Below are 12210 nucleotides of genomic sequence, written 5' to 3' on the forward strand. Positions count from 1 at the left end.
TCAGCCCACAGCTCAGACCCTGGAGACACAGTCTCCAAGAAGTCTTTTCCTCCATCCTTCCTTCTGGGGAACATTACTGTTGGGAGCCACTGTGGGCCCCCAAGGCCCCACTGGAGGAGAGTCAATGAGTCCCAACAATTACTCTGATTTTGACCTGAATCAAGACCCAAGAGAGTCATGTTTCAAGAGACTTCATAACCTGGTTACTGATTCCCAATCTTCTCTATTCTAAGACCTACCCAGCTTCCTGGAAGGGGAAACTAGACTCTTCAACCTCAGGCTCCATCCAGAACAGCTCTTTCTGCCCCTTTTGCCCCATAGGTCAGAAATTGGGGCCTCCTCTTTCCAAACCATCCTGGTCCTCTTTCCAAACCATCTCCACTTCATCCACAGAGGACCAGGATGCCTCCCTCTAGCATTCCTGACCCCCAGAAGGAAGGCTAGCAGATGCTAGACCAGCTGCATGCAAACTTCCGACTTGTGGAAAAGCAGTGAAGGTCACAGGGCCAGGACACTTCTTGACAGCATCTAAGCTGATTCCCCAGGTGAGGGCTGTGGACGTTGGACTGAGGGTTTATGACAGCAACATCAAGCAGTACAGCACCACCATCTGCACCACGTCCATTCCCTCCCTTGACCCTCACGAGGTAAGTTGAGTTGTGATGCCATTTTATCAGGTTAAATAAGTGGCCAAAAGTTACACTGAGAGGTAGCAGTTAAACCAGGGCACAAACCTTTCTTACTCCAGATTCTAAAGTTCCAAAGATGCAATACCCACTCACTTCACTTCTCCTGGGGTTCCTGTTCATGAACACAAGATCATGAAGAAGTAGCTAAGACAGGCTATCTCACTCTTAGGTCCTATCTGTCTCCAGGGTCACAGTTTGTGTGGCATGTGCTGTACATACACTCTCACACAGTGAGTGGTCTTAAGAGAGGAGACGCCGTCTACTCCCATACTCACTTGTGCCTGGGAATGAGCCTTTCACAGGTGGTGGTGTCTCCTTGTCAAAGCACTAATAAGAATCTAAAGCACACGAAGGATACCTCCTCAGCCATCTTTGTTGTCCCAAGGGGAAGCACTTGGCCTTGTCTGTCTCTGAAAAATTGTCCTCAGCACCATCCCACTCATGTCACTGACTTCTCAGAGCACACACATGTCCCAGGAAGTGGATATTGGTGGCCAGCAGTGTTTGAGAATCTGACTTCCCTCCAGTGAACTCAAGGCTCTGACTCTGCCTCCAGCTTTCTTGTGGATGCACCTCCCACTCCTCTGCCTGGTGGGCTAAGGGTCTTTTCACCTCCTTCACTATAGTTTCCAAAGAAATCTTCTCTCCCTGTGACCACACTCTAATATTGAACACTTTGGCATGCCATCCTGAAGTCCCTGTGCTCAGAAACCTCTCTGCTGGTTCCCTGTTGCTTTAGTTCCTGCACTGATTATACCATCCATCTCTCCTATTTTGGTGCCACTCTTTCTTACTTTCTTGAATTCTTTTTTCCTTATCACTGCGAGGTTATCCCTACACTGGACTGTCAGTCAAAATGTTGCCACATTCATAGGTCATTTAATGTACATGCTCAAATACATACATTTACATTGAACCAACCAGAAAGGGTTAGTGGACCCCACAGCCTCTCTATTAATATTCTTAGTACCTAATGAATAAAATATAAAATTCTTGTATTGGATCAAAATCCTCTACAATATAAAACTCAGACTTCTTTCCAGACTGATATCTTCCCTGGCCTGGCCTGTACCCTCTGCTCCTGATAAAAATGCATAACATATATTTTGAACTTTTGTTCTTTTTAATAAAATTCCTATTTAGCAAAAATCTTTCTGCTGCTTTTTCCATAAATAGGCCAGCACTTCAACCACTTTATTCAGAACTATTAATCAGTATGTGGATCTATGTCCACATCATCTGTACCAAAAAGGCACAAAACCCCATATCCTACCCCTTAGAACCTACCTAATTCCTGATTACAAACCCCAGGGGACTAACACAACGTCACTTATGGCATATAATTCTTGCTCTGAGGTTTCTTTTTCTTTTTCATACTGCAGTCTTCCCATCTTTTCCTTTTAAGTTTCGCTATGTGTTTGATGGGGGTTTTATGTTTATATTGATCTATACTTTCTATGTGTTTTTTAAGAATGGGAGCTGTCAACATCAGCATAGTCAGCCATATTGCCAAGAGTCCAACCTCAAATCTTACATTCTATACCATATGAGATAGATGTAGTCTCTGAGCCTCCAGGTTTACAGAACCCTTTGAAATCTGAGGCAGAGGGATTCTAGATGAAGAGGAGAAAAGACAACATAAAAGACAAACCCAAACTTCTTTAGAGGTAGAGATGAGAAAGCACATCCTGATTAGATATGACAGAGATAAGTAGACCTCCATCCCCCATGCCTAATATGTAACTCACATATTACTGTAGGAAACACTGAGAATTGGTGAAAGAATTAATTATATATTTAGGGATTTTTTAGTACAATTCTATTAGGAAAAAAAAATGGTGAATTACTTATGAAAATTCAGACTACCACAATAATTGATCACAAAAATGGCAAAGTAACATTCCATGTGTGTATTCTTGATGGTGGGTGTCTCTCCTGGAGGAGGAGAACTAGGATAGAGTCTCCTCCCTCCCCTGTGACTCTATCATCACATTCAGCATCCTCCATATTTGCATACATTTGGCACAGAGATAGTAAAGGAAGCCCAGTACTGGAACACACAAGCTGATTGGCCAGAAGTTGGTCACATGAACAAATCTCAACCCAAGGGAGCCTGGGAAATGTACTCTACTTGTGTCCAAGATGAAGAGAAGAGCATGGATTTAGACAAGCAGCTAGTAGTCTGTCATAGATATTATGCCTTAGACTGCAATATGTGTCAAAGAGGAACCTGTGATGGAGCAGTGAAGGAAGAACTAATGATATTTCAGTTAGAAGACTAAGATAGTCTGAGCTGAAGCACCGAAACATTAAGGAAAAAGACTGAGGTATGTAATCACTATTTTAAGTGAAAAAAAAACAACACATCATATGTATAGATAACAGATAAATTGTCTGGTTGTGCTTTGAACATCCCATATGTGGGGAATGCAAAAAATAAACCAGGATTTTACTAAAGAAATATAAGGGAAAGCTTATTATTGTATGCAATAAATAATACTCCAAAATTATTAATATGGAGGAGTCAAAAACATAAAATGGATGTTTTCTTATCCCCCATGTCTTTCAATCTCATTCTTAGTCTGAATGTGCAGTGTGTGGGGTTTGGGCAAACAAGCTGGAAGTTTAGCTGGATTTGGAAATATCAGGCCTGCCAAAATAGACCTGAGAGTTTATTGAGCAGTAGTTGTAGCTACTGTACAGTTGCATAAGTCACCACAAGAAAAAACTAAAAACCAAAAGAGAAGAATAAAAAGAAATGCATGGTGATTCCTCATATAAGCTCATATTTGAGGGCTTGTCAGATATACAATCTCTTAAAGGAGGTGGCAAAAGTCTACTTTCAAAATGCGACACCAGAGGAGAAAATTCACTGGGTTTATTTTGGTAGAACCTAAACCCAGAGACCCTTGAGATTTACAATTTCCCAATGCCTCATACAAACCCATTACCTTATGGGGTCTGGGATCACTCTGTTTGGTCAATAGAACAATTCCACATTTCAAGGTTAGTCCATGTTCCAATAGAACCTTTGCTCTGGAGAACTTAGTCAAAAACTCCAAAGGCTGTCTGTTCCTTATCATACATAATCAAATCAGTGTGTGATTCTGGCTTTAAATTATCAGGTCCTTGAGAGCAGGGACTATGCCTTATCCACTGAATAAATGAATGAATAAACTGTATTTGGCACATATTTGTGATTTTTTTCCATAAGGTCTAACATGGACTCTAGGCTGTAGAATATGAGATTTAATTATGAAATGATTGAGTCTTGAGAGTTTAGGGTGTGCTGACAGGGGAGGATGAGCACTTCTGATTCACACGTTGCTCACTTCTCAGACATGAGTGATGGAGTGAATGTCAATTAGTCCCAGAGACCAACAGAAATGTTTCTTCAAAGTTTGAGTATCTCTGGATTTTAAAAAGGCAGGCATTGAGAAAGCAGATCACTGGAGTCAGAAGTGCTGCATACAGAAGATCATAATGCACAGTAATGGCACTAATAATTCTGGACTCTTCTTGCCTTTCATGTTGAAGGAACCATGAGGGAAGGAAACCAGTCTTCTACCATGGAGTTCATCCTCTTGGGAGTCACAGGTCAGCAGGAGCAGGAGGATTTCTTCTTCATCCTCTTCCTGTTCATTTACCCCATCACCCTGGTAGGAAACTTGCTCATCATCCTCGCCATTCTCTCTGACAGTCACCTCCACAACCCCATGTATTTCCTCCTGGCCAACCTCTCCCTTGTCGACATCTTCTTCTCCTCTGTAACCATCCCTAAGATGCTGGCCAATCATCTCCTGGGCAGCAAAGCTATCTCCTTTGGGGGATGCCTGACACAGATGTATTTCATGATAGCCTTGGGTAACACAGAAAGCTACATACTGGCAGCAATGGCATATGATCGAGCCATGGCCATCAGCCGCCCTCTTCATTATACAACCATCATGAGTCCAAGGTCCTGTGTCCTGCTGGTGGTTGCATCCTGGGTGATTGGAAACTCCAACGCCCTTCCTCACACTCTGCTCACAGCTGCTCTGTCCTTCTGTGGCAGCAAGGAAGTGGCCAACTTCTACTGTGACATTTCTCCCTTGCTCAAGCTGTCCTGTTCTGACATACACTTGAACGTGAAGATGATGTACTTAGGGGTTGCTGTTTTCTCTGTGCCATTACTGTGCATTGTTGTCTCCTACGTTCGTGTCTTTTCCACGGTCCTCCGTGTTCCTTCCACGAAGGGTGTACGCAAAGCCTTCTCCACCTGTGGGTCTCACCTCACAGCTGTTTCCTTGTACTATGGGACAGTCATGGGCATGTATTTCCGACCTCTGACCAGTTACAGCCTAAAGGATGCTGTGCTTGCTGTGATGTACATGACAGTGACCCCGATGTTAAATCCTTTCATCTACAGTCTGAGAAACCGAGACATGAAGGCTGCTCTGAAGAAACTCTTTCACAGAAGAAGCTCTTCATAACCAATGTGAGGTCATACACTGCATACCCATTACCTTATGGGGTCTGGAATCACTCTTTTTTGGTCAATAGAACAATTCCACATTTCAAGGTCAAAGTGCTCACCACTGGGAGGAACTTAGAATTCCACCTCCAATGTTCTCTCTTACAAGAATCTGCCTCTAAACTTTACAGCCATAAATTCCTAGTCTCCAAAGTCTTATAACCATTTAGTGAAACAATTTATGGAAATTATCACTTTGACCACACTGCTATTTCTGTTGGCTGATCAGCAGCACAAGCTATTGGGTTCACATCCCCCCTACAAAATTGACTAGCACAGTAAAGTTGGAAAAATTTGAGCCTAGGCTTCTACATCTACATATTAAAACAATACTATCTGCCCTGCTGGTGTCACAGAGAGTGGTCATAGTAGCTCAGGCTTTGAAGACTACAACTCAGCATTTTTATTTGACTAGTATGCTTAATCCTGCCTGCTAGGCTTGCAAGTCTGAGGGCAGGAGCTGTGAAGACAGATCAACACAAGACTATGGTCACAATCCTGGTCATATAAGGTACATCTAGTAAACGCTGGCAGAGGTGGAATTGGTGAATGACAATAATGTCTCTGATATGCAATCTGATAATGATTACAGATAATCAGAGTGGACCTGATTTATCCATCCTTAAAATCTTTCAGGAATTTGGGAATATATTTTTGTGCTTCCTTCATATTGATTAAAATAGACTGTCTTTTAAGATCATAGAGTTCTCCCTAAAATCTTACTAAAATGATGGTAATGTAGGTTTTTCATGGTTTAAAGGAATAATGATTCTGATCTACTAAATGAAATCAATTCGGGTATAATTAATTCTAATACAAAATAAAACTACAATGGTCAAAATCTTAGGTGCCATATAACAAATGAAGAAAAAAGACCAGTGTTGATAATGACGTGACTGGGTTTCTCCTGAGTGGTGCAGGAAAGGTGAGGCCGTGATTCTGGCCATTAATTCTGATTATGTAGGTAACATTCCCAAAACAGAGTTAACCCAGCACATCACTGAATAACCCACTAAGGGACCCCACAATCCAAGTTTTGTTCTACTTGTGAAAAAATCAGAAGACTTTCTCAAAACATTAATGACATATAAATGATTCCTCATCAATCTTATTTTTCCAAATAAAATGTTCTTAAAAGATGGCTTGAGTATATCTTAGAGTAATACACAGGTTGTCTTATTATTCAGTTTTTTTAACTACCAGGTAAAATATTTATTATCTTCTATATATAATTCATGTTGCCAAGAATTTGTCCATGAATTTTTGAAGATGATGGTACTCACATTTTAACATGTTCTGGGGCCCTAGAACACCAAGGATGAGAACTATCAAAATTACCATCTTTTGAACCAAAAAGGATTTGATTACAACTTACTATAAACTTGTATGAATGAATGATCACAGGATGCAGTAAATAAAGGTATTTTATCAGGGCATTTTCAAGGTTAGGCAATGAAAATGTCACATAAATTTAACTATTCTGTCTCTCCCAGCCTCAGTGTGAAGGTTTGGGATCTGTCTTGTTCCCTGCTCTACTTCAGCACTTAGGACAGCTGACATATAGTAACTGCTTAATAAAATTGTGTTAAATTAATAAGTGATTCCTTCAATAATATGTTTAAATATGTACAAGGTTAATATTTCTGCTATGGGTATAACTCAGTAAGGTCAAATGTAACAAAATATTTCAAATATTTTCTATAGAGAAATATTAAGTGCCAAAGAGAACACTATAGAAGAAGACCTGAGAAAATATATATTCTTAGGAGAAGTCCAAACACCTAACTGTTGAAATCAAACTCACATTATTCCTCTACATTAAGTTAGATAAGGGAAGTTGACCTTCCTTTCTTTATTTCCTACAATAATCATAAGAATCTATATGTACATGTATAGATTCCATTGCAAATAAAAACTACTGCCCCTGTCTTTCAAGTCATTGTCTGAGCCATCTTCCTTTGATTCTGTCAAGCATGCTGTCCTGAAATAATATTAACATAGTAATTTAAGTTACTCTATGGAAGCCCTTAGGATTGACTAAGTTTGGAAAAGCCTTGATAGCTTTTATGTTAATGAAGTTTCCTTAGGATGGTTGAGGAAACAGAAATCACATCTGTTATATTTAAACCAAAAACACTGAATACAAAGAATCTGATACAAAGGTGCATTCTGAAAGACTAATAAAAGGGAAAAGAATGCTGAGGTTGCCCAGTGATTATTAAGTGCAGGAAGTGACTTCCTTCAGAACCAGTGTAATAAAAGGGGAAAGGTTGTGGTGGTATCAGAACCTAGGGATGACCACATCTCCAGGACCACTCAGCTGCCCCTCAGTCTTTACTTGCAGAGGTGACTTCTATAGGGGGAGATATAAACCCTCAAAAGCACTTTTGGGGGCAAGGGGATCTTATGGAGTTGCTATTTGTTTTATTTGTTGGTCATGGAAATATTAAGAGGCATCACACACACAACTCCAGACATTCCTCTTTGTCCTCCATCATATAGCAACAATGTGATGTCCTTGCTCATTGGGGTTAATCACCCTCACCAACAGAGAAATCTCTTTTTTCCCCCCTGAGTAGCCTACCGAGACACACTGTAATTTGTTTGAATCTTAGCAACAAAACATTAAATTTTCAAAATTCAAATTCCCAAAGATTATTATTAATATCCTTTTTATAAGGCTGTAAACAATTAAGACAACGAAAAATACATTATTTTCAAGAATATACATACATGCCATAAAAGTGCATTAAAAATAAATGACCACAGGGCTCAGATGAGAGGAAGTTTGAGAGGGGATAGTCAGGGGAATGAAACTAGGGGTACCAAGTGGTTAGATGTAGGATATGAACACAGTCCTAATTTTCAGGCTTGATAGCAAGTTCCAGAGTGTTATCAAATTATGATAAATAGAAAGATGATATATAGATAAAAGCTCTGCATGAAACAATGATGCTTATCTCTCATCAAGGATTAGGTAGAGACAAAAAAGTAAGGGAAGAGAGAGACATAATGAGGTCGGGAGTTTAATCAGACATCTCTAAGAGCAATCTGGAAGATTTCAACATATTTCTGTAGCATAGACTAAATAGCACTCCTTTACAGATAAGAGTCATATTTTTGAAATATTAAATGAATTATTCCATGTCTTTTACTAAGAAAGATGCAGAATGTCAAATCAACCATACCATTTGGTCATGCAGAGAATTAAATCTTGTCATTTTCAACAGTATGGATGGGCCTAAGGACATTATGATAAGTGTAATAAGTCAGGCACAAAAAGACAAATACCACATGATCTCACACATGTGTGGAATGAAGATACAAACCCTAAATACAGAGGTAATGTGGAAATGGAAACAATTGTGATAGCAGCAGATGTTCAGGGTTTTGAGGTTGAGCCACTAATAGGAAAAGGATGCCTTTAATGACAATAATGAACAAAAGAGTAATTGAAGTCTAATTAGTTCCATCTGGAGTGTGTTTTTAAGAATTCCTGTGACTGTTGTGGAGGTTTTGAATTAAAATAGTAGAATGAACACTTGAAGCCTGGGAGCAAAAAAATAACAAAGCATAGGTCAGAGTGGAGTTGATAAGTTATGGAAATACATATGGGATGGGGAGAAGGTGGTTAATGGGTCCTATGCTGTAGTTAGATGGATCAAGAACTCTGAGTGAGCTATTGCACGTGAGGGTGATATAGATCACAGTTATTACTGTACATTTCAAAAGCTAGAAGAAAGGATTTTGAAAATTTTTCAGGTTTTAAAACATTTTATTTGCATATTTAAAAAATTGTGCATTCCAGTAACTAAAATCATTTGAACAAAAAAAGAAGGCACTCTGATTAAACTGCATTTTACAGGCTGTAGGACACCTTGGAAAAGCTTGGATCTTACTCTAGAGTCACCATCCTTCCACCCAACATCTTTCTTCACCAACAGGCAAGATCTTTTCTTTCTCTGACAGCCAGACAGGCAGATGGGAGAGGCAGGCCTGGCCTTCGTTGTCAGTAGTTCTTGATTTTTTGATGTGAAAAGGGGCAGCACAGTCATTTAAACTTGATCCAACCTCTTTGCATCTTACAAAGTTAAACAGCTAAAAGAAGTAAAATAAGCAGGTAATGCTTGTGGAATAAACCGTGCATATTGGCGGTGCATGCCTCATTACTATTTGCCTGCTTGCTTCTCCTGTTCAATCGTTTCTTTTGAAGGCAGAGGATTTTTCTCCCGTGTTTCTGTCTTCTGCAGTTTGGACTTATCGAATTTCTTGATCTCAGCCATATCAGACATGGTCTCAGAGGAAGCAGAGCAAGAAGCGTGAACAAGAGAAGTCTGATCTGCTCAGTGACCATGGCCAAGTGGAGATTTTGAAGCTTTAAGATAAAGAAATGATAACTATCTACAGATTTACTAAATTTATTTATTGGTTTCAACAGTTTTTTGGTGGAATCTTCAGGTTTTTCTACATATAAAATCATGTCATCTGCAAACAGGAACATTTAACTTCTTTTCCAGTTTGGGTGGTCTTTACTTCTTTCTCTTGCTTAACCCTGGTCAAGAGTTTCAGTTCTGCATTCACTAGGAGTAGTGAAAGAGGACTTCCTGGGTCTGCTCCAGACCTTAGAAGATACACGTTCAGCTTCTCCACATTTAGCCCAATGTTCTACACAGTCTTTATTGTGATGAGGTATGTCACTTCTATACCTAATTTGTTGAGGGTTTAAATCATGAAAAGATGTTGAGTTTTACCAAATTTATCAAGGATATCAGTTTGTAGTTTTTTAAAATTAATTTTTAAATGTATATATGATAGTGGAATGAACACAAACAACAATAAGTGTTGTCGAGGATGTGGGGGGAAAGGTACACTCATACATTGCTGGTGGAACTGCAAATTGGTGTAGCTAATATGGAAAGCAATATGGAGATTCCTTGGAAAACTGGGAATGGAACCACCATTTGACCCAGCTATCCCTCTCCTTGGTCTATATCCAAAGGACTTAAAAACAGCATACTACAAGGACACAGCCACATCATTATCTGTAGTTTTCTTTTTATTACCATAATTATTAGCACATTTAATTGTTCAAAATAATGGGTTTCATTGTATGTTTTTATACATATATTAACATGCACATAACATCCTCTGATCATATCCAGTCCCCTTACAAGCTTTCTTTTTTTAATTTTTTATTTGTTCTTTTTAGATATACATGTACAGTAGAGTACATTTTGACATATTATATACATACATGAAGTATAACTTATTCTAATTAGGATCCCATTTTGTGTTAATTAAACATGATGTAAAGTTACACTAGTCATGTATTCATATAAGAATATAGGAAATTTAGGTCCTATTCATTCTATGGTCTTTCCTATTCCCATCATCCCTCCCTTCCCTTCATTCCCTTTTGTCTAATCCAATGAACTTCTATTCCCCACTCACCACCTAGTGTTAGCATCCACATATCAGAGAGAACATTCAGCCTTTGATTTGGGGGGGATTGGCTTATTTCACTTAGCATGATAGTCTCCAGTTTTGTCCATTACTGGCAAATGCCATAATTTCATTCTTCTTCTTTATGGCTAATATTCCATTGTGTATATGTACCACATTTTCTTTATCCATTCATCTGTTGTGTGCCTATCTACTTTCACATTGCAGACACCATGGCTTAGCTATTGTGTATCCTGCCATAATAATCATGGATATGCTGGGATCCTAATGCATGCTGATTCCTTCTGGTATGTACTCAGGAGTGGTAGAGCTGGGTCACGTAGTAGTTCTATTTTTTTTTTTCTTTTAGAAGCATCTCCATACTGTTATCCAGACTGGTCATACTCATCTACATTCCCACCACCAGTGTGTAAATGTTCTGTTTTCCCTGAATTATCACTAGCATTTCTTGTTTGATTTGGTTTGGTTTGGTTTTTAACTTAATATAAAAATAGTCATTCTGACAGGTGAAATGAAATCTCAGTGTAGTTTTTTTTTTATTGTTGGTTGTTCAAAACATTACATAGTTCTTGACATATCATATTTCACATTTTGATTCAAGTGGGTTATAAACTCCCATTTTTAACCCGTATACAGATTGCAGAATCACATCAGTTACACTTCCATTGATTTACATATTGCCATACTAGTTAGTGTCTGTTGTATTCTGCTGCCTTTCCTATCCTCTACTATCCTCCCTCCCCTCCCCTCCCCTCCCCTCTTCTCTCTCTACCCCCTCTACTGTAATTCATTTCTCCCCCTTGTATTATTTTTCCCTTTCCCCACACTTCCTCTTTATATAATTTTGTTTAACCATGAGGGTCTCCTTCCATTTCCATGCAATTTCCCTTCCCTCTCGCTTTCCCTCCCACCTCTCATCCCTGTTTAATGTTAATCTTCTTCTCATGCTCTTCCTCCCTACTCTGTTCTTAGTTACTCTCCTTATATCAAAGAAGACATTTGGCATTTGTTTTTTAGGGATTGGCTAGCTTCACTTAGCATAATCTGCTCTAATGCCATCCATTTCCCTCCAAATTCTATGATTTTATCATTTTTTAATGCAGAGTAATACTCCATTGTGTATAGATGCCACATTTTTTTATCCATTCATCTATTGAGGGGCATCTAGATTGGTTCCACAGTCTAGCTATTGTGAATTGTGCTGCTATAATCATTGATGCAGCCGTATCCCTATAGAGCGCTTTTTTAAGGTCCTCAGGGAATAGTCCGAGAAGTGCGATAGCTGGGTCAAATGGTGGATCCATTCCCAGCTTTCCCAGGAATCTCCATACTGCTTTCCAAATTGGCCTCACCATTTTGCAGCCCCACCAGCAGTGTACAAGTGTACCCTTTTCCCCACATCCCCACCAACACTTATTGTTGTTTGACTTCATAATGGCTGCCAATCTTACTGGAGTGAGATGGTATCTTAGGGTGGTTTTGATTTGCATTTCTCTGATTGCTAGAGATGGTGAGCATTTTTTCATGTACTTGTTGATTGATTGT

At 39.2% G+C, this 12210-nt stretch overlaps 2 protein-coding genes across 2 annotated transcripts; one reads left to right on the top strand and one right to left on the bottom strand.

The window, feature by feature from the left end:
- Positions 1–4231: 4231 nt before the first annotated feature.
- Positions 4232–5161, top strand: LOC308636305 (olfactory receptor 1A1; the record flags this gene model as incomplete). The annotated part of the gene is made up of 1 exon (XM_081271728.1): positions 4232–5161. One exon carries the CDS (start codon positions 4232–4234, stop codon positions 5159–5161), a length of 930 nt encoding a protein of 309 aa, XP_081127854.1.
- A 4069-nt stretch (positions 5162–9230) lies between these two features.
- LOC308636408 (thymosin beta-4-like) lies at positions 9231–9494 on the bottom strand (the record flags this gene model as incomplete). Its single annotated transcript, XM_081271817.1, has 1 exon — positions 9231–9494. One exon carries the CDS (start codon positions 9492–9494, stop codon positions 9372–9374), a length of 123 nt encoding a protein of 40 aa, XP_081127943.1. The 3' UTR covers positions 9231–9371.
- Positions 9495–12210: the final 2716 nt, after the last annotated feature.

The sequence above is a fragment of the Spermophilus citellus genome (genome assembly GCF_964194105.1).
Source record: "Spermophilus citellus genome assembly, chromosome: 17".
Classification (NCBI taxonomy): domain Eukaryota; kingdom Metazoa; phylum Chordata; class Mammalia; order Rodentia; family Sciuridae; genus Spermophilus; species Spermophilus citellus.